At 54.3% G+C, this 25,776-nt stretch overlaps 1 protein-coding gene across 28 annotated transcripts in view; it reads left to right on the top strand.

Annotated features, from left to right (window-relative positions):
* TSNARE1 (t-SNARE domain containing 1) overlaps window positions 1-25,776 on the top strand; it is a 141,594-nt gene that overhangs the window by 64,138 nt on the left and 51,680 nt on the right. For all 28 annotated transcript variants that reach the window (XR_010127309.1, XR_010127310.1, XM_063669147.1 and 25 more), the window contains 2 exons: window positions 13,412-13,489; window positions 14,204-14,273. Coding sequence is in view for 26 of the 28 variants with exons in the window: in XM_063669147.1 (XP_063525217.1) it covers window positions 13,412-13,489; window positions 14,204-14,273 (148 nt within the window). In the remaining 2 variants the exon portion in view is untranslated. The remainder of the gene's footprint in view (window positions 1-13,411; window positions 13,490-14,203; window positions 14,274-25,776) is intronic.

Below are 25,776 nucleotides of genomic sequence, written 5' to 3'. Positions count from 1 at the left end.
ACTCATGGAAGAAAAAGCTGGTTGCAACTTACTAAACTGGTTTTCTGACCTGGGTTTCAGCGCCATGGTTTGAAACATGCTGCTCTGTTACTGTTTTTAACACCCAGAAGAGGCCTTCCTACAGGCTGGCGCCGCCCGTGGTGTCAGGGTGGACAGGTTGAGACCTGGGAGGCAGCGTCTGCTCAGAGCTGCAGTGGGGCCTTCTGCAGACCCCAAGGCTGAGGTTCAGGCAGAGTCCCTTTTCCCGGGGAGAACATCACTCTGTTGGTGTCCGATGGGTCAGGAAGGTCCACAGGAGGTCAGCATGGGCCCAGCGTCTGAGCTCCTGCTGTGGTGGGTCTGGACAGGTGCTGGGCGTAGGCACTGCATCTGAGCTTCTGGTGTGGTGGGTCCGGACAGGTGCTGGGCGTAGACACGGCGTCTGAGCTCCTGCTGTGGTGGGTCTGGACAGGTGCTGGGCGTAGGCACTGCATCTGAGCTTCTGGTGTGGTGGGTCCGGACAGGTGCTGGGCGTAGGCACGGCGTCTGAGCTCCTGGTGTGATGGGTCCGGACAGGTGCTGGGCGTAGGCACAGCGTCTGAGCTCCTGCTGTGGTGGGTCCGGACAGGTGCTGGGCGTAGACACGGCGTCTGAGCTCCTGCTGTGGTGGGCCCAGACAGGTGCTGGGACAGGTGCTGGGCATAGGCACGGCATGCTGAGCTCTTGCTGTGGTGGGCCCGGACAGGTGCTGGGACAGGTGCCCGTACAGGTGCTGGGCGTAGACACGGCGTCTGAGCTCCTGCTGTGGTGGGCCCAGACAGGTGCTGGGACAGGTGCCTGTACAGGTGCTGGGCGTAGGCATGGCATCTGAGCTCCTGCTGTGGTGGGCCCGGACAGGTGCTGGGACAGGTGCTGGGCATAGGCATGGTCTGAGCTCCTGCTGTGGCGGGCCCGGACAGATGCTGGGACAGGTGCTGGGCGTAGGCACGGCATGCTGAGCTCTTGCTGTGGTGGGTCTGGACAGTTGCCTGGACAGGTGCTGGGACAGGTGCTGGGCGTAGGCACGGCATGCACTTAGGCCTCTTGACTGTTGCACGAGGCCGTGCTGCAGGAGATCTGGAAGAGGGGGGTGGCAGCCTGGTTCCCGCACTGGATTCCAGCTGTGGGTGATGAGGCCTCCATCCTGGTGTGGAAGCTGCCTGGACACGCCCTGCCCTGGGACTGGATGGGTCCCTAGAGCGCGGGGCTGCAGTGGGCCAAGGTTCCCCTCAAGACACTGGCTGGGATCTGCCCGCATACCTGAGCCGAGTGTGTGGCGAGGACGGCAGTGCTGGCTGTGGTGGAGCTGACAGTGTCTGGAAGAGGATCTGAGCAAGTGCTCCCAGCCCCACCTGGACGGGGCAGACCTCAGCAGGCATCTCTGGTCACGGGCGCTGAGGCCTCCTGCTCAGCCCCAAGATGAGGTTAGCAGGCAGTGGCAGCCCCGGCCCCGAGTCACCCGGCCTTGCTGCAGGAGCTTGCTCGGGCTTGACTGTTTCAGCTTGAGGGAGGTCTTTACGGGGCAGCCCTTCCTTTTGGCACAGTTGGGGGCCATGGGGGAGCCCCTCTCTGGCCGTCAGTGGGATAGCTGGCCCCAGGGCCTCCCCTTTGCTGTGTCTGAGGACAGGGGCTCTGCTCTCTGGCAGCCGCTGTAGTGGCTCAGTAGCCCCAGCAGTGGGGTCAGCCCGTATTGTAGGCGGCCGGCAGGGCCTGGGACTGGGGTGACACAGAGCACTGCTGTCATGGGCTGTGGGCTGCTTGTCTCTGGCTTCTACATGAAGAAGGCCTCCTGCCCTCCTCACAGGGTTCGGGTGGGTTTCCTGGTGCTGTCAGGGCTGGGGGTGCTGAGTGAGCCAGTGGCTGTGCTGGGCACTGGGTAATTAACGAGATGATGGAGGAGGTGGCAAAGTTAGAGGCACAGCCCGTGGTCCTCCGCAAAAGGCCTGGGCTGTAGGAGGGCTCATTGCAGCCTGCCAGGCAGTGAGTGGCTGATGGACAGTGACACTGACGGGGGTGACCTCACTGGTGTGGAAGAAGAGGAGGTGGTCCCGGAGGGGAGGTGGTGAGATGGCGTCATATCCTCCTTGACCTCCTGCTGTCCCAGCCTGTGTCCAAGACCTCTGGCCCCAGCCGTGTGTCCGGATGCGCTCCAGGCACACACTCTGCTTCGGGTTGGAGGGTGGAGTCAGGCCTCCAGGGCCCCTTGCCGGCCTGCCTGCTCGCCTGCCAAGGCCCTCGTGGGACGTGCCTGCAGCCCCAAGTGGCCTCTCTACCACTGCCTGCGCTTTACTCCTCTCCATGCTCGTCAAGGATGAGCCTTTATTTCCTGTGAACAGGAGTCCCTTTGCCCTTGCCTTGGCAGGAGATGTGGGCCTGGATTGTTACTCTGAAGAAGACTGCCCGCCCAGGCCTGGGGGGGCGGGTGCAGGGAGGCTGGGAAGGGGGCACTTGAGGGCACTCTCAATGTCCTTGTCCTCTCTCAGTCCCCACTGTGGCACTTGAACTCCCTCCCCGATGTCGGGCTCTGCATCTGAGAGGGTGGAGCCACGTGTGGACCGATAGGAGGTGTCGGGAGGCAGGGGAGGGGTCTGGGGGAGTGTGAGAGTGTTTTGTGAGCACCTCCTTTTCCGACCCAGGCGGGCTCTGGAGTTAGGCCTTGAGGGGCATTTCTCTAATTGCATACCTCGTCTTTGACTTTGAAACAGGCTCCCTAAAGTGTATTAAGAGCTTAAAAAGTGAACAGAAGCCAGTACAGACTGCTCCTTCTCTGACACCAGCCCCATGCCAGGTTGTGGCTTCTCCTCTGGGCCCAGGGAGGTGTCTAGGCACGTGGTGTCGTCCGTGGGGTGTGAAGTCCGAGCAGCCTGCAGGCCCTGTCTGCGTGCGGGCTGGGTCATGCAGCCCTGGGGTCTGAGGCAGAGGGCTAGAGAGGTCCTTTGAAATCCAGACAGTGGTGGGAAGGCTGAGGTCGAGAGGGGACGGCTCCCTTGGGACTGAGCCGGAACAAAGCTGCCCGGCCCTGCCTTTCCCAGCTCTGGGGCCTTTGGTGAGTGCCACAGCCTTATTATTTTCTCTTTATTGACATAATAGTCACATATCAAAGTTTGTCATTTCACCCTTTTAAAGTCTTCAACCTGGTGATGCTAGTTCATTCCCAGTGCTGTGCAGCCACCGCCACCGTCTCAATTCCAGAGCATTTCCGTCTCCCAAAAGGGAGCCCTGGCCCTAGGCAGTCCCCCCACCCTCAGCTCCCCCAGCCCTGGCAGCTCTAGTCTGCGGTCTGCCTGCGGCTTTGCCTGTTCTGGACGTTTCCTGTGAGTGGAGCCATGCCCCATGTGCCCCTGTCTGTTCTGTAATCCTTGGAGCCTCCGCTCCCTCCTCTATAAAGTAGGGCTCCCACCATCACGAGGAAATACGGGACATGCCTCGGCCAGGGCTGGTGCACAGGAGGCCCCGGCAAACCTCACTTCTCTTATGTGGCCCCGTGTTCTTTCTGGACTGGTGCTCGCCTGCCTCCATCTTCCAAGGCCTGAGTACCACCCCTGAGCCCCAGCCTTCGTGGATGCCTCCTTCCTGGAGCGTGAGGCCCGACCCTGGCCACAAACCCAGCCCTGTGCTGGCCAGTCTGGCCCCGACCCTGCCCCAGAATGAGCTGGTTCACTCCCCAGCTCCCCGGCTGCGTCGTCAGCCCCTGTTGGGAAGCGCCTCTAGCCCTCTCAGTCCTCTGCGGAGTTGCCTGCATGGTGCAGGACTGTTGCCATGTGTGTTGGAGACACCCCCGGCGCGGCTGTCCAGAGGAGGGCTGCTCGCAGAGGAGGAGGGCACCACAGGGCAGGTTTGCTGCTCTCGGCTGGTGAGGGCCCAGACTCGGCAGGTGTGGGGAGCGAGCCTTGTGTTTGATGTGTCCATCTGCCACCTGCCTTTCCCGCAGACCTCCCTCGGGAGTGGTTGTCCAGGTGGGCAGGAGCTGCCCTGTGCTTCTCTGGCTGCCTCATGGCTGCTGGCACAAAGCCTGGCTCTCAGCTTTGCCGGCATTGGCAGCTGGGGTTTAGACGCATCCTCACCATGAGGCCCTCGGAGGTGACCCTGTCTCCCTGGGGTGAACCTTGCCAGTGCTTGAGTCTGGTTTCTCAGCACCCCGTGGGAGCCAAACAGCATTTGCTCTGGCCACTGTGAGCTGCCCCTCCCGGCCATGGCACCCTGGCCCACACCCCCTGCCCTCTCGCCCTGGCTTCCCCTGCCTCATCCACGGTATAGGTCCACGGGCCTGTGATTCTCCCTGGCCTGCAGAGACCCATCTCCGTGGTCGCCTGGGCCAGTGTAACAAGAGTCGTCACACATCACGTAGCTGCCCAGCTTAGTCAACGTCAACTTCGCTTTGAGCCGCATCCGATTCTTCACTCCCTCGGCATGGGCTGGCCCAGGGCCAGCTGGGGAAGTGACCATCAGCCTCAGTCACACGCTAAGCCGGGGCAGCGATCATCAGCCTCGTCAGTCACACACTAAGGTTTTGGGGTACTCTGTTTCTCCTTGAGGACCCCCAATGGTGCTCTGTGGATTTTGAAGCACCATCACGGATGTGCAGAGGCCCAGAGCGGGGATGGCCTCCCGGGGCTTCAGACCTCTGTCCCTACTACCTCTCTCCTCACGTCTGTCCATCACCAGATGAGTGGGCAAGAAGGGTCCTCCCAGGGTGGGAGGTGGGCCGGTCACTTGTGCCCTGCCCAGGTCACGCTAGCAGAATCTGGCAGCAGCTCACGTGCAGGGTAACAGGGCCAAGGCATCTCACCACAGGGCCAGTGTATGGTGGCTCCCAGATGGCAGAGGGAGGGCCGGCCTTGGGCTATTCTTCCCTTCCCTGGGGCCACTGCATATGGACTCGGGCACACACCACGTCCTGTCTGCAGCCGTGGGACGGGGTTAGCCTTGCATGTGGGGCACCCAGCTCAGCTCAAGCCAAGTCAGGCTGCACGCTGTCTTGACTGGGCTATTTCCTGCCTGAACCTGAGCCGGGTCCTCATCCTTCAGCTCATCCCCTCTGGCAACTGGGGAACTGCCTGGCCAGCGTCATGCCTGGTGGCAGCAGAGCCTGGCAGCCTGTCAGCTTGCCCAGTGGTCCAGGCAGCCAGGCAGGCTTGGGGTGGGTGTTGGGTGTCCAGGGGGGCTCGGTGCTGACTGTGGAGTGGCTGTGTGGGTGCCCTCCTCAAGCTCCTGCCCTGGGGACCCCCTCGTGCTGGGGCTGCATCGCCTTGGGACCTGGTTCAGTGAAGAGCAGGTGGGGACCCAGACCCTTGTAATCCCACACACGGCCAAGTGTTCATCAGAGGCCTTCGTCTGCAGTGGGCAGGTAAGTGGGGCCTGCAGTGAAGCGTAGGGGACGCAGCCCTGGTGGGGAGCGTGCCTGCTTCCTTTTGGCGTTTTAGGGTGTCCCGTTATCCCTGTTCACAGCAGAGCTGGAGGGTGGGGATGGGGATGGCAGAGAGAAGTCCCGATAAGCACTGCTGACATTTTGTTTTGTTTTGTTTTATGGAGTGTTAGTGAAGTTGCTCAGATGGTGTGAAGATGGAATCTGGGAAATGAATTTTTCTTCCTTTTCCTGGGAATGGGTGTTGGGGACAGGACTGGGAATGAGGGGGACCTTCTCTGGACCTCCCTTAGGTCCCCGGCCAGAGTCATGGGATTGTTACTAACGGCCTGTGAAACCAGGGTCTTCAGCTGGGTGGCCGTCCCTCTGAGGGTTCCTGGACCCAACAAACCTGTGCTCCAGCGGCCGCCTTGGGATATGTGGGAATGGGCACTTCCTGAGACCAGGATGTGGCGTCTTGCATGTAGTGATGAGTTGGCCTGGTGGGGGCTGGAAGCGGCAGGTGGCCTGTGCTGTGGTTGGCGGGGCTGCAGTGTCACAGGAGCACAGTGGTGGTGTGGGATGAGGCAGCCCCTGCCTCGTGACCGTAGACCCCCAGCAGTAGCAGAGGCAGTGCTTGGGGGAGGCCCCACAGCCTGCCTGGTGACAGGATGGCACTCCCCGCGGCTCCCTCAGTCTTGAGGTTATGCTGTGACTCAACAGCCGTTTCTAGAAAGCACGGTTGCGCCGAGTCCTGGCTTTATTGCTGGGTGGCAGGCATACCTTTGGACATACCACAGCCTGTGTTTCCACCTATCAATGGATGCTTTCGTATTCTCCAGCTTTTGGCTGTTAGGCGGAAAGAGGCTGTGAGCATTTCTGTAGGATCTTTGTACGGACAAATGTTTGCATTTTGTTGTGGGGGGATTATTACCTGCAAGTTGAATTGCTGGCCATAGGGCTGGTGTGACTTTTAAAGATATGCCCAATTAATTAAGATCAAGATCAATTAATCTTGATCTGAATAATTTTATCATCTCAGTATTATTCCCATGTAAATCGATTGATTTTATTAATCATTTGAAAGATCCAGATGTTGATATCGTTAGTTTTCTCTATTGATTTGATGTTGATTTAATTGGTTTCTCCTCACCTTTATTATTTCTTTCTCCTGCTTACTTTGGGTTAATGCTTTTGTCAGATTATTGACTTGAGATCTTTTTTTTTTTCCTAAGTATTTATTGCTATACACTTCCCTCTATGCATTGCTTTACTGATACACATTTTAATATCTTGTGTTTTTATTTCATTCAGTTATTTCCTAATTTCTCTTTGATTTCTTCTGTTACACATGATTATTTAGAAGTGTGTCGTGTAATTTCAGATGATTATGTCATTCACAGATACCTTTCTGTTACTGATTTCTAGTTCTCTCTTCAGGGGATGTATTTTATATGGTTTCAGCGATTATAACTATGTCAAGACTTGCTTTAGGGCCTAAAATAGAGTCTGTCTTAGTGAATGTTCCACGTGCATTTGGCAGGAATGCGTATTCCCCTGTTGCGTGGGTTAGGCTGGTTGATGGTGTTGGAGTTTCTGTGGCCTCTGTGCTCTTGTGTCTGCTTGCTCTGCTCACCGCGCTGCCTGTAACTGTGGATTTGTGTGTTTCTTTCCAGTTCTATCAGTTTTTGCTTCTTCTATTTTCAAGCTGTGATATTAGGTGCATACATACTTAGAATTGTTTTATCTTAGTCAGTTGACCATCTGTTTTGAAAGTGTCTTTCTTTTATTTCTATTATATTTGTGGTTCTGAATTCTACTCTGATATTAGTGTAGCCATTCCGGCTTTCTTGTGATTACTGTTTACATGATATATTTTTCTAATTTTCACTTATAATTTTATCTGATTTTATATATGAAGTGGGCTTCTTGTATACGCTGTAGAGCAAGATCTTGCCCTTTTTTTTTTTTGAGACAGGGTCTCTTGCTCTGTTGTCCATGCTAAAATGTAGTGGTGTGATCAAGGTCACTGCAGCCTCGATCTCCCAGGTTCAAGCAGTCTTCCCACCTCAGCATTTCAAGTATCTGAGACTGCAGGTGTGCATCACCACAGCTGGCCAATTTTTATTTTTTTATAGAAAGAGATCTCACTGTGTGGCCCAGGCTGATCTTGAACTTCTAGGCGCAAGCGATCCTCCTCTCTTAGCCTCGGAAAGTGTTGGGATTACAGGCATGAGCCGCCACGTCTGGCCGGAATCTTGCTTTTACTCTCGTCGGAGAAGCTCTGCTTTTTGGTCGGAATGGTGAAAGCAGTGACTCTGTCCAGTAGGATTTTTGGTAATGATGAAAGGCCCTGTCATCTGCATTCTTCAGTGTGACAGCCATTTGCCACATGGGGCTCCTGGGCACTTGAAATGTGGCTAGTGTAGGAAGCAGCCGAGTTTACCATTTAATTTAATTTTAATTAATTAAAATCTACATTTAAATTGCCGCAAGGGGTTGATGGCTACTGGAGTGGACGAGCCGTGTTCGGCTCATGCATCATTAAGTGTAAGGCCTTCATGTTTGGCTTTAACTCTACTGTCTTGATGTTTGCTTTCTATATTTCCTTTTTTCCCCCCTTTTTATTTTCTTTCTCTTCCTTCCTTTTTTTTTGGACTAGAATTGAGTGCTATTTAGCATTCCATTTTATCTCCACTATGGGCTTATGAGAGATTCCTGTTTGTTTCTTTTTTTAGTGGTTGCTTTAGAGTTTACAGCGTAGATCTTTAACTTTCTGCAGCCGCCTTCAAATAGCACCATATCATGTCCTGTGTGGTGGATCAGCCGCACAGGTATGCACTTCTGTGTCCCTCGCCCACCTCGTTGATGTGGTTTCAGTACATTCAGAACCACGCGTCATTTATAACACATGATGACCCCGCCTCGTTGAGGTGGTTTCAGTTCATTCAGGATCACGCGTCATTTATAACACATGACGACCCCGCCTCGTTGAGGTGGTTTCAGTTCATTCAGGATCACGCGTCATTTATAACACATGACGACCCCGCCTCGTTGAGGTGGTTTCAGTTCATTCAGGATCACGCGTCATTTATAACACATGACGACCCCGCCTCGCTGAGATGGTTTCAGTTCATTCAGAACCACGCGTCATTTATAACACATGACGACCCCGCCTCGCTGAGGTGGTTTCAGTTCATTCAGAACCACGCGTCATTTATAACACATGACGACCCCGCCTCGTTGAGATGGTTTCAGTTCATTCAGGACCACGCGTCATTTATAACACATGACGACCCCGCCTCGTTGAGGTGGTTTCAGTTCATTCAGGATCACGCGTCATTTATAACACATGACGACCCCGCCTCGTTGAGGTGGTTTCAGTTCATTCAGAACCACGCGTCATTTATAACACATGACGACCCCGCCTCGCTGAGATGGTTTCAGTTCATTCAGGACCACGCGTCATTTATAACACATGACGACCCCGCCTCGCTGAGATGGTTTCAGTTCATTCAGGATCACGCGTCATTTATAACACATGACGACCCCGCCTCGCTGAGATGGTTTCAGTTCATTCAGGACCACGCGTCATTTATAACACATGACGACCCCGCCTCGCTGAGATGGTTTCAGTTCATTCAGGACCACGCGTCATTTATAACACATGACGACCCCGCCTCGTTGAGATGGTTTCAGTTCATTCAGGACCACGCGTCATTTATAACACATGACGACCCCGCCTCGCTGAGATGGTTTCAGTTCATTCAGGACCACGCGTCATTTATAACACATGACGACCCCGCCTCGTTGAGATGGTTTCAGTTCATTCAGGATCACGCGTCATTTATAACACATGACGACCCCGCCTCGTTGAGATGGTTTCAGTTCATTCAGGATCACGCGTCATTTATAACACATGACGACCCCGCCTCGCTGAGATGGTTTCAGTTCATTCAGAACCACGCGTCATTTATAACACATTGATGACCCCACCTCGTTGAGGTGGTTTCAGTTCATTCAGAACCACGCGTCATTTATAACACATGACGACCCCGCCTCGTTGAGGTGGTTTCAGTACATTCAGAACCACGCGTCATTTATAACACATTGATGACCCCGCCTCGTTGAGGTGGTTTCAGTACATTCAGAACCACGCGTCATTTATAACACGTGATGACCCCGCCTCGTTGATGTGGTTTCAGTTCATTCAGAACCACGCGTCATTTATAACACATGACGACCCCGCCTCGTTGATGTGGTTTCAGTTCATTCAGGATCACGCGTCATTTATAACACATGACGACCCCGCCTCGCTGAGGTGGTTTCAGTTCATTCAGCACCACGCGTCATTTATAACACATGACGACCCCGCCTCGTTGATGTGGTTTCAGTTCATTCAGCACCACGCGTCATTTATAACACATGACGACCCCGCCTCGCTGAGATGGTTTCAGTTCATTCAGAACCACGTGTCATTTATAACACATGATGACCCCGCCTCGTTGATGTGGTTTCAGTACATTCAGGATCACGTGTCATTTATAACACATGATGACCCCACCTCGTTGAGGTGGTTTCAGTACATTCAGGATCACGCGTCATTTATAACACATGATGACCCCGCCTCATTGATGTGGTTTCAGTTCATTCAGGATCACGCATCATTTATAACACATTGATGACCCCGCCTCATTGATGTGGTTTCAGTACATTCAGGATCACGCGTCATTTATAACACATGATGACCCCGCCTCGTTGAGATGGTTTCAGTTCATTCAGGATCACGCGTCATTTATAACACATGATGACCCTGGCACATAGTTATGGATTTTGCTTTCGCAATCGATAGTGTTTTAAATAAATGAAAGTATCTTTTTTCTATTTACCATTCTGGCATTCTTTAATTCTTCATGGAGATCCAGATTTCTTGCTGTTACTTTCACCCTAACTAGCTGCTTCTAACGTTTCCTGTACTTCACATCTGGTTGGAACTGATCCTTTTCACTTTTGCTTGTCAAAATCTGCCCGTGTTTGAAATCTATTTCCAGTGGGTGTAGAATTCTAGTTGCAAGTTTTTCCGTCCAGCACTTTAAAGACATCCTTCCATTGTCTTTCAGCTTCCACAGTTTCTGATGAAAGGGTTGAAGTCCTTCTTATGTTTTTTCTTCCTCATGAAATGTGCAGTGTTTTCTCTGGGCCACTTTTCAGGTTTCTTTATCACTGTTTTTCTGCAGTTTGCCTGTAATGTACCTTGGATTTAAAAAATATATATTTATTCTGCTTGTGGATTGGTGAAATTTTTGAATCTCCGAGTTTATAGTTTCATAAAATTTGGGTACTTTTGGTCATTATTTGTGGCAATTCTTTTTGTTTTGTGTCCCCTCCCCCCTGCTGCCCCCCTCCCTGTGTGTGCCACTTACTGGCCTGTGACCTTGAGCAGGTCACCTGCCCATCTGTGAAGGGGGAGAGTGATCCTGGGCCCTGGGATAGGTTCTTGTGCTCCTGCCAGAGCTTGTTCCATAGTAAAAGAAAAACTTGAGCTGAAATAAATTTAAAGGAGTTTAGTTAAGCAGTGAACAATTCATGAATTGGGCAGCCTCCCGAGCCAGAGTAGGCTCAGAGACTCCAGCACAGCCATGGGGTAGAAGATTTTGGACAGAAAAAGGAAAGTGACATACAGAAAATGGTAGTGAGGCATGGAAACAGATCAGTTACAGCTTGGTGTTTGCCTTATTTGAACACAGTTCCAACAGTTGGCTTCGTTTGGCCAAAATTCGGTGATTGGCACAAGTGTAGACCACGGTCCATTTACACTCCCTGTTGTTATAGTTCAAGATGTACAGATAAACCTTTAGGCTGAACTGAAAATATGGAAGGAGGCGCCTTTAGGCTAAACTTGATTTAACTCATCCTCATTCTCGTTGTTCCACTAATGCAACTGAGGCCCTGGCTTGACCTTGCTACGCTGGGCCATGGTGACATCGAGGGGTGGTGGGTGCTGGGTGATGGGGGGCCGTTCCTCAGCCCTCGCCCTCCTGGAGGCCGCCTGGCAGTTCCTCCTTTCTCCAGGCCTTGCCGTGAGTGCGGCTGCTGGACTGGGAGGCCTGGGGCTGGGGCAGGGTGGAGGTAGCCGGACGGAAAGTGTGCAGGGGGCCAGGACTTGCCGGGGAGCCAGGGGTGCACAGAGCATATGTGGACAGGCCTGCGTGCACCCAGATGGAGTGCCAGGGTCAGCCCTGCCCTGGCCAGGCAGCTCAGTGACCCCGAGCAGAGCCGGGCTTGAGCCTTGTCCTGGTGGAAACCCAGATGTCCAGCCAGGGGTGCTGTGTCCCTTCATACCGGGCCACCTCAGGCCAGCCCAGACAGGGTTGGTGTTGGGAGGGTCCCCCTGGCACCCGTAGCATCTTCTAGCCCTCACACCTGTTTGTAGACCTCAAACCACGTTCTTTTATTACTAAATTTTAGTCTGGAAAATTGTAAACTCGCAGAGAAAGTTGAAAGAACTGCTCAGACACCCACGTAGCTGCCGCCTGGATGTGAGCCTGGAGTCTGCCTGGTTTAATCGCACCTTTAGTGCCTCCACCTGCGTGCATTTCGGAGTGAACTCGGCCCTCCGTGCGCTCCCTTCTGAGCGCTGGTTTACTTGCCGTTCACTTTTCTTTCATTTGTGTGCGGTGAACTGCACAGCTCCTAAGTGTGCCATTCTGGGCCTTGTGACATAAGTGTGTAACCCACAGCTCTGTCCAGGCACAGGGCAGGCCCTCACCCAGGAGGGTCCCTCCGGTCCTGCCCCAGTTCCCCCGCCTGGCCCAGAGGCCCCGGGGATTGCCTTGGTCTTTCTGGACCTTTGCCCTGTTCATTCTGGTTTCTGAGATTCACTGTGTTGCGTGCCTGGAGTTTCCTTGCACAGAGGCCCCGTGTGGCTGTCCCTTCCCCGGTGTCTCTTGGACACCAGCCCTTTCTCCGGGTGTGAGCTGGTAGCAATCAAGCTGCTGGGAGCTGGGAGCGCTCTTCAGGAGCTTCTCTGGATGTGAGCTCTGCTCCTCTGTATAACCCCCGGGGCTGCTGACTGGAGGGCAGGCAGCAGCGAGTGTTTCGATGTGCTTTGATGTGTACTCTGCTCCTCTGTGTAAATGCCCAAGATGCTGGCTGGGGGGTGGACAGAGGGTGAGTGTGTGCAGCCTGCAGACCCTTCCCATGGTGGCCGTGCCGTTTATCCTCACCATGCAGTGGGCGAGCGTTCCGTCCACCATGTCCTCATGAGGACTTGCTGTCCTCATAATGTTCTGTAGATTTTTAAAAATTGAGGTAAAACTCAGTCACTCAGCATTCACCATCTTATCCGTCTTAAAGCATACAGCTCAGTGTGTGTTAGAATATTTAGCATTCTATAATCACCACTTTCTAATTCTAAAATGTTTCCATCACCCCCAAAAGGACCCCCGTACCCATCAGCGGTCATGCTCATTCCTCCTGCTCACTGCCCCTGCGCTGGTTCTGTCCTAGGATTGGTCTTGCTGACATGGTAGGTGTGTGGAACCGTGCGGCGTGTGGCCTTTTCCTGCTGGCTTTCATCTGTGCATGCTGCACTCGGGGCTCACCTGCATTGTGCGGAAACCAGTGTTTCTGCGTCCAATGCTGAGCTGCCAGTGCAGAGCTGAACCTTGTTTCTGTTGCTTCATCAGCAGGGCTGTGCTTTCACTCTTAGTGATGCTGCTCTGAGCCTCCACGTGCAGGTGCTCGTAGCTTCCAGGCACACACGCCAGCTGCTGCGGTGTACGGAAACTCAGGGTGCTGCCTTTCTGAGGGACTACCCCCTGCCTTCCTCTCTCCTTCCTTCCAGCTTGTGGGTACTGTGAAGGCAGGCACGGGTGTCCAGCCCTGACTCCAGGGTGGCCAAGCCGCAAAGGCAGTGAGAGGGGTTCAGGGCCACTCTGCCACCTCTCGGGTGCCTGCCCCTGGGGACTGCCCAGAGCGGTTAGCAGAGCTGGGCCCACAGGCTTCACCCTCAGCCTGTGTTCTCTCCTCCTCCCTGTCTTCTCCCAGCCACCCAGGTCAATCCGCGCGACCTCCAGGAGCTGTTCCAGGAGACGTCGGCCAACGTCTTCCGAATCAACTCCAGTGGTGAGTCAGCGTCTGGCCTGGGCCTGCCCCTCCATCCAGGCACCCTGGACCACTGATGTGACATTGGAGGCAAGGATGCTGGATGGCTTCTCCCCTCAGGCCGTCCTGCGGTGCAGTCCCGGGTTTCATGGGTGGGAAGGAGCGAGGGCTGGGTCAGGGCTGGGTACTGCTCCTGCTGGCTGCTCCTGCCTGCTGCCCCCTGCCCGCTGCCGGCTCCTCTCCCTGACCCCACGCTGCTCCTTCTCGACACCTTTTGTGTGATCTGGATGGAGCCCAGTGGAGGAAGGAGCATCCCGGGGACTCTCAGATGTGCAGACCAGAGGTCACTGAGGTTGAGAACAGGGATGAGAGCCACGTCCCAGATGGCCAGGGGAGGGGCAAGGGACCAGGTGAGGGGAGCAGGGTTGAGAGAAGCTGTCTCCAGAGCCAGGGCAAGACTGCTGGAGGCAGCTCCTCAGAGCCCCTGAGCTGCACGTGGGCCTGAGCACCTGTCGCAGGCCAGCTGGGGAGGGATCCTGGCGGGCGTGACCTTATGCTGAGGCAGTGTGGGCCCTGGCCTCCAAGCCACTTAGGTGGTCTGCCCTGGCTCAGGCACTGGTCCTTGGGCTCCACTCACCCTGCCCGGGCTGCAGTGGGGTGGGGGCCACCCATGTGGAGTAGCAGGGAGCAGGGAAGCTCCTTCTGCCCTCACCCTATCCCTCTTCTCTCGGGCAGTGACCTCCTTGGAGCGGAGCCTTCAGTCCTTAGGGACACCGAGTGACACGCAGGAGCTTCGGGACAGCCTGTGAGTGTGTGGGCCACGGTATCTCCGTGCCTGGGCATGGTGTACATTGCGGGGCAGGGGCGGGAGTGTGGTCCTCCTGTGCACACGGGCTTTGTCCACACAGCTGCTTGCGCACAGCTGCCTGGACACACACGTGCGCACATATGCACACGCACTTGCGGATAAGCCTAGTCAGTGCTGTGAACCTGAGACTGGGCCCTCAGCCTGCAGGTGCCCTCCACAGGGCATGCAGGTGCACCCCGCCCCGACGTAGAAGCCCAGGTGCACCTGTGCATGCCCCAGACACGCGCATGCACGTGCCAAGGTCAGGGGTTGCATGCCTGCTGGCACACGCTTTTCCCTGCCAAGATGCTCCAAATGTGTCTTTGTCACGTCTGAAGGCTCCCTGTTGGGGCCTGCTCAGCTATGGGCACAGGAGGTGACACAGATGTGCCATTTGCACAGCCATGGGCTAGGTTGGAGTGGGGCGTCCGATCTTGCTTCTGCCCTTTTGGGGAGCTGAGACTTGGTGGGCTCCCACTGGACTTTCCTCGAGGGGTGCCCAGCGGCCTGCCCTGGGTTGGGCTGGTCTGGGATGGGGAGAGGTGCCTCGAGTGCTGTCTGCTAAGTCCGAGCCCTGGCTGGGCTGGGGAGGGGAGGGAAGGGAGCATCTGCCCTGGGTGTGGTTAGAGTGGCACTCTGGGGTCTGAGGGGATGCTAGCAGTCTATACTTTACCCCTCCAGCTGTCCCCCACTGCACTTGCTACTGTGACCTCCTGTGCTGGCCTGTGTCCCGCCCTGCAGTGAGCAGGATGCCTGCAGCCCCAAGAAACCCAGCCAGCCCCAGGCCACTGCTTTGGGACGTTGTCCTCGGACTCCTCTGTGCGGAACTGGTGGCCACACCAGCCTCGCACCCTGAAAGGGCCAGAACTGAGAAGGCTGGGAGGGCCACGGCTCCCACAGGGGTGGAGGGTGCTGGAGTCTCTGCTCCTCCTCACAGCGGCTCCGTTCAAAATCCACAGACGCCCTGCCACACAGCCTCACACACCAGCTGCGGAGCACCCTTTGCAGATGTTCCGGGCAATTCTATTCTTAGCTTTTTTTTTTTTTAAGCTCTTTTATAAAACTGAAACTTAGTGTTTTCTGATGTGACAGTGACGTAGGCTCATGATAGGGAATTTGGACACAGGATGCCTGGGAACTGCTGTTAGCATGTCGATATTCCCTGCCAGTCTTCCTCACACCCACGCATATTCGCAGAGTCAGAGCTCAGCGAGGGACTGTGGGCCTGCTGGTCACACCTGGGCTCTGGGGTGCTCGGGCTCAGGAAACGCGTGGCCTCTCAGAGGGCCCTGCTGATGCAGATAACTTGTGTAACTCTGGGCCGAGTCTGTGGCTCTCTCATCTCTTCAGTGTGGTGAGCAGAGTTCCCAGCGAAGCTGTTGTGCTTAGATCTTTGTGTCGCTGCCTGACTCCTGGGTTAGGTCACAAGGGCCAGGTGGGACGGGCACTTCAGGACCCTGGCCCTCATGTGCGCATCCTGGGCCGTCCGGCCTGGTTAGCTGAAGACCGACACCACCCGCTGTGGGCCTTGGAGAGGAGAGGGGGCCCCAGCGTGGAGTAGGAGACTGTCCTGGTCTGAGGACCGAGTATCCCAGCACCTTGGCTCTCCCCTGGGCTGGCCTTAGCTCTCAGGTCTGGAAAGTCTCGCCTTACTGCTTTTCCGACCCTCCCTGCGTGGCTGGCTGTGGGCCTAGCCTGCTTGTCATGGCTTATCTAGAGTCTTCTGTGGCCCCTTTGATGCTCCCATATCATGGACTGTTAACATTTAAAAATAACTTTTCAGACCAACATGGTCGCCAGTTCTGTATTTCCTCCACATTGACGAAGTCACCAACTGAGGACATTTAAAGAATATACCTTCATCCACGGCCACCATCATTTCATCAGGGAAAAGGCTTTCCAGCCCTGCAGTGTAGGAGGGACCCAGTCTCCGGAGGGAAGGTGGTCCTTCCACCTGAATATTTTCAGCTCCAGAAAAACCTCACCAGATGGGGCCCATTTCTCTGATCCCATGCAAGGCCGGTGTGGCCAGGTCATTTCTGTCACTTGTGTGCGGACCCGCCCCGGGCCTCCCTGTCACAGACCCCACACTGGAGTCCAGTGGCCACGTTGCAATCCCGTGGGCGGGGCTCAGTGGCAGCTCGGCTCATGCACTCCTGTCTGGGCTCTATTCCCTTCCACCTGGGGGCCGTCACGATCTGGAGATGGTTTGTGGGCCGGTGCATCCCCTGGTGTGTGGCTGTCAGAAATGCTTGTTCCTTGGTGCCAAAAAGAAGAACTAGCACTCAGACAAAGAATTTTCTCAGCAAGGCAATTTTATGTTCTGCACAAGGGGTGCTGCCTGTTAGGAGTGCTGCCTGTTAGCAGTCCTGCCACGAGAGCACAATTGAACAAAGAAAGGCAAGAATATTTATCCCTTATGCATTGGGTCCTTTAGACCTGATTGGCTAACAACTTAAAACTTTCCTGAATAGGTAAAGGTAATGGAGAACAAAAGGAAAAGAGGAAGTTGCTTGCGAAAGAACTTAGAAAAGTAATAACATTTCCAAATAAGGAGGGCACATAGGCTGTGAGCTGGGACATGCTTGAGCATGTTTAGAACAAATATCTTGGTTAAAGTACAAGGACATAGGATGTACTTATTCCCTTATATCTAGCAGCTACATAGGATAGGGTTTAACAAAGAGCTATTAGTATAAAAGCAAGGAGGCTTGAAGGAAGTTAGTTTTTTTAAAAAAACTATTATTTCTAACACTTATGATTTATTCTTTAGTAAGAAGGGAAACTTTGAAGAGGAAATTTTTTACTTTCCACAGTGGCACAGAGGACCCGTTCCCCTTGGGGCTTTTGGACTTGTTCCCGTGGGCCGCGTTCTCTGATCTGCCTGGGGCACGCAGCGATGCCTCTCTCTCACTTCCCCAGTGTGGTGAGGCTGTAGGTTGGATGGCCCTGGTGGGGATGCATTAGAGGTGGCTGCTGAGGGTCTGCTGGCCCACTGCCCAGCATGCAGCGATGGGAGTGGGGTCTGGGTGAGCTAAGTTGCTGCTCCGCGTGAGGTGTGCTCTCCTTCCTGGCCTGGGATTTGTCTGTTAGAATCAGCACCAGAAGGGCTCAAGGAGCCTTGGATGATGATCATGCAGCACCGTGGGCCCGTGCTTGGCTGCTCTTTGAGGGGCTTAGTCCTGATAGCCCCGCCTCCTGCAGTGAGAGCTTAAGCAGGGCAGGACCATGATCCGTGTGTGCGGTTCATCCCATCCCAATTGATTGAAGGCAAGTCCCTGTGGCAGAGGGGTGGCCAACAGGGTGTGAAGAGCTGACCTCCTGGAGTGCCAGATGGAGGGCTCTGTGAGGGGGCCAGAGAGGGCTCACAGTGCCCTCCATATGTAAGGACAGACCCATTTGCCAGCTGGTGCAGAATTGCACCCCTCTGTCCCTCTGTAAGGATGGACCCATTCACCAGCTTGTGCAGAACTGTGCCCCTCAGTCCCACTGTGAGGATGCACCCATTCGCCAGCTGGTACAGAACCGTGCCCCTCTCCCGCTGTAAGGATGGACCCATTCACCAGCTGATATAGAACTGCCCCCTCTCTGTCCACTGTGAGGACAGACCCATTCACCAGCTTGTGCAGAACTGCACCCTTCTGTCCCACTGTAAGGAAGGACCCATTCACCAGCTGGTGGGCATTTGGGTGACTTCATTTTGACCACGATAGATAAAGCTGCAGTGAATGTTTGCGGTAGGTGTTTGCGTGGGTGTAGATTTTCACCTGTCTTGGATATATCCCCAGGACCAGACTTGCTGGGTTATACGGTGGCTCTTTGTGTAACCCTTTGAGGAACTGCCAGACTTTCCAAAGCGGCTGCCCCATTTTACACCCCTGCCAGCAGTGTTGGAGGGTTTCTGTCTCCCCACCTCACTGCCAGCACTTGTTGTTATATGTCTTTTGGATGTGGCTATCCTAGTGGGTGCGAAGTGGGGTCTTGTGGTGATCTCATTTGCATTTTCCTGGTGATTGAAGGTTTCAAGCATCTTTTCATTTGCTTGTTAGCCATTTGTATATCTTCTTGGAAGGAATGTCTATTCAGATCCTTTGCCCATGTCCTGATCAGGTATTTTTCTTTTTACTGTTGAGTTCATTCCTTCTAGAAGTTTCCTCCTGTTGTGCAGCCCATGCTTTCCAGGGCCTTCGCTGGTGCTGGTTCCTCATCCGTCTCATGCTCTCTGGGGCCCTGGCCTTTGCTGGCGCTGGTTCCTCATCCGTCTCATGCTCTCTGGGGCCCTGGCCTTTGCTGGCGCTGGTTCCTCATCCGTTTCATGCTCTCCGGGGCCCTCGCCTTTGCTGGCACTGGTTCCTCATCCGTCTCATGCTCTCTGGGGCCCTCCCCTTCACGGTGCTGGTTCCTCATCCGTCTCATGCTCTCTGGGGCCCTGGCCTTCGCTGGCGCTGGTTCCTTATCCGTCTCATGCTCTCTGGGGCCCTCGCCTTCACGGTGCTGGTTCCTCATCCGTCTCATGCTCTCTGGGGCCCTGGCCTTCGCTGGCACTGGTTCCTTATCCGTCTCATGCTCTCTGGGGCCCTGGCCTTCGCTGGCACTGGTTCCTCATCCGTCTCATGCTCTCTGGGGCCCTGGCCTTCGCTGGCACTGGTTCCTTATCCGTCTCATGCTCTCTGGGGCCCTCCCCTTCACGGTGCTGGTTCCTCATCCGTCTCATGCTCTCTGGGGCCCTGGCCTTCGCTGGTGCTGGTTCTTGATCCATCTGCTCCAGCCTCTTTTCCTCTTTGACCTCCTCCCCTCCCTTGGTGGTGTTGCATATCCCACAGCTCAGAATCCCTCCTCAGTGGGGCCTCAGAACCCCAGGTGTCCCTCCAGCCCTGCTACCTTCTTGCCTACTAACTTAGGGTCCTTCTGGACTGACCTGGGGTCTCCCTGTCAGTCCCAGGCCAAGGAAGGGACCTCCAGGACCCCACCCCACCCCTGCCCTGACTGGTCATGGGCTGGGCTGGCCTGTCCACTCCTCTTGAGCTGCCCCCTGTCCACGCACTTTTCACCCTCCTCTCCACCTTCTGGTCTAGGCCCAGCCTTGGCCCCTGGGCTCCTGCACTGTCTCCTCTTGGCCTCCCCACCCCAGGTCTTGCCCCCGACAGTGGATTCTCTATGCAGAGCTCAAAGTGATCTTTAAAAATGTGGATCTGATCACATCGGTTCCTGCTCAGGATGCTCCAGTGGCCTCCTCCCAGTGAAGTAAAACCCACAGTCTGGGCTGTGGCCTTTCAGGTCTGTCCAGCATGACCCTCACGACTGTAGACCTGTCTCATGGCCACACCATGTCCTCCAGCCCCACGGCCTCCGGCTTCTGCCCGCGCTGCCCTCTGCCGGCCTCACTTCCAGGCCCTCTCACTCCAGGCCTTGCCGGCCCACTCGCCCTGGCCACCTCTTCCACTGTGGGCGGTCCCTGGGTCTGTGCGCCAACACCACTGTGTTGTGTTGACTTGGGCGTCACCCGCTCATGAAGGTGGGCCGTGGTCTACATGGAGTCACTCCTGGAACGTTGCCAGGTCTAGGACGGGGCAGTGTACCTACTGGGAAAGGGCCGGAACCAAGAAATCAAAGCAGCCCAGCCACAGGCTCTTCCCACAGCCCCTCAGCCGAGGGACCGGCAGGGGCGCTGCAGTCACTGAGAACACGGGCAGAGGGACGGGAGTGCCGATTAACCACTTGGGTCTGGAGCGGGCAGCGCAGCAGGGTGTCTTCCAGGGCGAGTGTGTCACCTGGGAGCTGGCATGGAGGCTGGGAGAGCTCAGGGCCTGGTGCCAGGGAGCCTGGGCTGGTCCTGACCCTACCTCTGCCCACCCCAGCTCACCAGCTCCGGCCTGCAGGTGCTTTTGTGACTCAGGACCTTGTGTCTTCGTCTGTGAAAGACAGGTGGCCGTGGGGGTAAATGAGCAGGTATGAGATATGCAGGACATGAGGTGCTTCTAAACGACATCTGAAATAATGACAAGCAAATGAGAGAGCCTCTGTACTCAGGTCAGTTCCGGCCCCGGCAGACTAGGGCAGGGTGCTAGGGCAAATGGGCCTCAGGTGACACACCCCACAGGCAGGCCTCACAGACTCCTCAGTCACCTGACTGCTGGCAGCAATGGCACTACCTGGCTGGTGGTGCAGGAGCCACCGAGCCAGCAGCTGTGCAGGCCTCGCACAGGAGTGCTGGGAGAGGGATGCTTGGGTCAGGTTTCCTGGACCCTGTAGCCGCCTGCCTGGCCTTTCACCAAAACCATGCAGAGCTGGCTTTGTGGGGATACGTGGGTTTTGTAAAGCGGTCGTGGGGCTTCAGGTGCAGTTTGATGAAGGCTCCAGTTCACTTGGTTTCTTTTGGCTCTGCTGATGCGTCAGATTCAATCTCAGGCCAGCTTTTCTTGAGGCGACAAATGGGTGTTATGCTTCCGGGCATTGCATCTGTATCCCACATTGAATGTGGAGAGATGGGCCTGCTCTCTCAATGTACAGCTAGCGTTTCCAGCTTTCTGTGCCTCACTTGGCTCCTGGCTGAAGCAGTCCAGGGCAGGTGAGGGTCACAGGTTCACTGACATGGGCCTCGCTGTGGTGTTGGGGTCATTAAGACAGGTGCAGTCTCATCCGTCTCTCTGCACTCGATCCACTGCTCTTCCCCAAGCCATGCATACGATGGTGATGGAGTGGGACCCCCTCCCTCGGTGGCCGTGAGGATGGATGGGGAAGTGAGACACAAGCGGGAGGGGCGCTCTATTTGCTGTTGTGGCTACTGCCTCTTGATGGCGAGTGGAAATGCTGACATCATTGGTCCGTTCTCTAGTGAGGATGGCGACTCCCTGGCTCTGACAGTGTGAGCTCCCGTGTCCTTGGGCCAAGTGCCCTGCTGGTCCTGGGTTGCTCTGTTGCCCTTGCTGAGGCACCTTGGCCTTTGGAGCAGTGTCCAGCCTCAGATTGGAGTTGCCATTTCCTGGAGGAGCCCCCTCCAGTGGGACCCACACTTGGCCTTGCTGCCCCGTTGCCCCCTACGAGGCCTCCCCATGCCAGCAGGAGTCTGCCTGAAAGTGCATCTTTAGGTTGTCTGTCATACTTTGGCAAGAGGCAGAAGTTCCAGAGAGTCCCCGATGGCTCACCGTCCACTCTGAAGACCCAGGAGGTGGCCACGAGCTGTCCCTCGCTTCACCCGCCCCATGCCACGGCATTCAGCCAACCACGCTGGTGCTGCCTCCCGTGCTGCCCAAATGCATCTCCTCCTCTCACACCCCTTTGTAACTCAGTATACATTTTAGAATCAGCTTGTCAATTATCATTTCTTTAAAAAAAAGCTTTCTATAATTTTTTGGGATTACCTTGAATCTGTGGATAAATTAAAGAACTGGCATCATAACAATATCATCATCAGCCCACAGACACGGCCAGGCTGGCCTTTCATAATAGTATTGTGGTCCAACCCACACACATGGTAAGGCCGGCCTTTCATAACAATATCATCCAGCCCACAGACATGGCCAGACCAGCCTTTCATAATAGTATTGTGGTCCAACCCACGGACACGGTAAGGCCGGCCTTTCATAACAAAATCATCCAGCCCATGAACACGACCAGACCAGCCTTTCATAATAGTATTGTGGTCCAATCCACAGACACGGTAAGGCCAGCCTTTCATAACAATATCATCATCAGCCCACAGACATGGCCAGACCAGCCTTTCATAATAGTATGGTGGTCCAACCCACGGACACGGTAAGGCCAGCCTTTCATAACAGTATCATCATCAGCCCACAGACACGGCCAGGCCGGCCTTTCATAACAATATCATCCAGCCCACAGACATGGCCAGACCAGCCTTTCATGATAGTATTGTGGTCCAACCCACGCACATGGTAAGGCCAGCCTTTCATAACAGTATCATCATCAGCCCACAGACACGGCCAGACCAGCCTTTCATAATAGTATGGTGGTCCAACCCACGGACACGGTAAGGCCAGCCTTTCATAACAGTATCATCATCAGCCCACAGACACGGCCAGGCCGGCCTTTCATAACAATATCATCCAGCCCACAGACATGGCCAGACCAGCCTTTCATGATAGTATTGTGGTCCAACCCACGCACATGGTAAGGCCAGCCTTTCATAACAGTATCATCATCAGCCCACAGACACGGCCAGACCAGCCTTTCATAATAGTATGGTGGTCCAACCCACGGACACGGTAAGGCCAGCCTTTCATAACAATATCATCATCAGCCCACAGACACGGCCAGGCCGGCCTTTCATAACAATATCATCCAGCCCATGAACACGACCAGACCAGCCTTTCATAATAGTAATGTGGTCCAACCCACGGACACGGTAAGGCCAGCCTTTCATAACAACATCGTTGCCCAACCCACAGGCATGGCCACGCTGGACTTCCATAACAATGTCGTCGTCCACCCCACGGACACAGGCTGGCTTTTCTCTTATTTGTGTTCCTCTCCTCTCGTTGGCTGCAACTCCATAGAAATATAAGTGGCTTCTGTGCACTTCCTTGTATCCTGTGACCTGCATAGATTCACTTGCTGTTTAGTTCCTGGAGCTTCTTTTTAGATTCCTTGGGATTTTCTATATAGGTGTACACGTCTCTGTGGCTGAAGACGGTTTTACTCTTCATTTTCAATCTTTATGCTTCTTAGTTCTTTCCCCCTTATTCCTAGGTAAACTTACAGTATGAGGAGTAAAAGTAGTGAAAGCATGCGTACCTGCCTCGTTCCCCATGTTGCGGGGAAGCATTCCGTCTTTTGCTCTAAGTATCCTAGATGTTTGTTTTGTTTTTTACTTAGCAACCTCTCTGTATCAGGTTGAGGGAGTCCTCTTCTTTTTTCTAGTTAAGGAAACTAGGAATTAAACTAAAGGAAGTTTTAGTCTAAAATGAGTGTTGAATTTTGTCACATGCTTTTTCTGCATAATTTAAGATATTTTTCTCCTTATTTAATTTGCTCTGTTGATATGAGAATTACACTCACCGATGTTTGAATGTTGAACCAACCTTGTATCCTCTGGGCAAATACCTCTTGGTCATGGTGTACTATCTCTTTCATATATTGTTGAATTCGTTTTTCTAAAATTGTATTGAAGATTTTTGCTGTTGGGTTTGTGAGTGATATATGGGTTTCTTTTCTTTAGATTCTCTGTGTGCGTTTTGTTATCAGGGTAGTGTGAGCCTCATGCAATGTGTGTCTCCTCTCTGTTTTCTAGGGGATTGCATGATATTGATATTGAAGCCTGTTGTGCCTGTGTATTTGCAGCAATGTTTTTAAACACAAATTTAATTCTTGCCATACATATAGAGCTATTTAGGTTTTCTATTTCTTTTTGAGACAGTTTTGATATAATTCATGTCTTTTAAGGAATTTTCTATTTCATCTTAGTTGTCAAATTTATGGGCCTGGTATGATTTGTATTTCCTTAATGTTCTTTTAATGTTGGATCTGTAGTCAGGTTCACTCTTTCATTCTTGATCTTGGTAATTTGCAAGTGTGGTTTTTTTTCCTCTTGACCTGTCTAGGCAGAGTTGTGTAATGTTTTGAATGGTTTTTATTTTATTGTTTCTATTATTGGTCTGTTTGCTATTTTCTTAATTATTGAACTGACCTTTATTATCTCTGTTCTACTTCCTTTGTGTTTAATTTGCTGGCTTCTTTAGGTGGACTTTCTGGACATTGATTTTATTCTTTTCTCTTTTCTAATATAAGAATTTAAAGCAGTAATTTCCTTGTAAGTACTGTTTTAGCTGCATCCCTTAGCTTTGTGTGTGTGTTTGTTTAGAATGTGTTTTCTGCTTGTTTGAGGTAGGAGGTACTGCCTGGTACCATGGCTGTAAGTGGAGGTCTCCTCCGGGCCTTTTATTGGGATGAGCATCATGGAAGGTGGCCCCTCTGCAATGCCGTTCTGCCTGGCTGCCCTTCCTTGACTGGCGGCTCTCATTCCCCACTCCCTTCATCATGTCTTGGGTTTTCTGGTTGGCAACCTCCTGTTCCCACGATGGACTTGGCAGGGTGATCTGATGCCTGGGGTGTTGCCAAGTTGGGTAAGGAGGCCTTGTTCACTTTGATCCTGCATGGTGCTAACAGTTTGTGAGGGAGGCACAAATGAGACGAGATCCTGCCTGGAAAGAGAAAAGCCTGACCCACTGCATACAGGAAACGGACTGCCTTTGTGCCAGCACTAATGGCTCCACGAGGATGTTTCAGTGGGGGCATGAGTGAGAGCCCCTGCCACATGGGAGTCTAGAGGAGTGGAGAGGTCAGCGCGGAGCAGAGAAAAGTATGAGCTGTGACCTGCCTGGCCCTCCCAGGGGAGTTATCTGGGCAGGTGTTGGTGCTGGGGGCGTTGCCCACGGTGGCAGCGTGACCACAGACAGCTGCTCCTGGGTCAGCAACTAGGGCTTGGTCGTCTGCATCTGGCCTAGGAAAATGTTAAGGCAGGGATTTGTCCGGCTCATTCAGGAGCAGCAGAGACTCATGGGCCAGGAGTGAAGTGAACCCAGGAGCGGTGTGAGGAGGTGAAGTTGCAGGTACAGGAGGCTGCCCACGTGGGCCTAGAGCCTAGGGGTGGTGTGGGGAGGTGAAGTTGCAGGTGCAGGAGGGCGGTGTGGGGAGGTGAAGTCGGAGGTGCAGGAGGACAGTGTGGGGAGGTGAAGTTGCAGGTGCAGGAGGGCGGTGTGGGGAGGTGAAGTCGGAGGTGCAGGAGGGCGGTGTGGGGAGGTGAAGTTGCAGGTGCAGGAGGGCGGTGTGGGGAGGTGAAGTTGCAGGTGCAGGAAGGCGGTGTGGGGAGGTGAAGTCGGAGGTGCAGGAGGGCGGTGTGGGGAGGTGAAGTTGCAGGCAGGTGTGGGAGGGCGGTGTGGGGAGGTGAAGTTGCAGGTGCAGGAGGGTGGTGTGGGGAGGTGAAGTCGGAGGTGCAGGAGGGCGGTGTGGGGAGGTGAAGTTGCAGGTGCAGGAGGGCAGTGTAGGGAGGTGAAGTCGGAGGTGCAGGAGGGCGGTGTGGGGAGGTGAAGTTGCAGGTGCGGGAGGCCCCCCGCGTGGGCTTAGAGCAGCGCTAGAGGGACTTTGGCTTTGACTGGAATGAGATGTGGAACTGTTGGTGAGCTCTGAGGTTTGGACTGGCAAGATCTGAACTGTCTTTAGCAGAATCGCTCAGGCCTGCTGTGCACAAAATGTGAGGGGATGCAGTGGTGAGTGGGCCGGGGACGGGAGGCCGAGTGGCAGCCCAGGGAGAGGGACAGGAGGCTGGGTGGCAGCCCAGGGTGAGGAGGGGACTGGTGGGAGCCGGGGTGAGGGGCACTCTGCTTCTGCATCCTTCTCACAGTGTTAAGCCAGTGGTTGGCCGAAGAGGCGTGTTTGGGAGCTGGAGGCACTGGAGGCTCTCCAAAGCCTCAGACGCCAGCCGCAGGAGGAGGCGGCCCTGACC

The sequence above is a fragment of the Pongo pygmaeus genome, chromosome 7 (genome assembly GCF_028885625.2).
Source record: "Pongo pygmaeus isolate AG05252 chromosome 7, NHGRI_mPonPyg2-v2.0_pri, whole genome shotgun sequence".
Lineage (NCBI taxonomy): Eukaryota > Metazoa > Chordata > Mammalia > Primates > Hominidae > Pongo > Pongo pygmaeus.
Note: the sequence above shows the minus strand (reverse complement) of the source record. Positions and strands in the feature narration are given on the sequence as shown.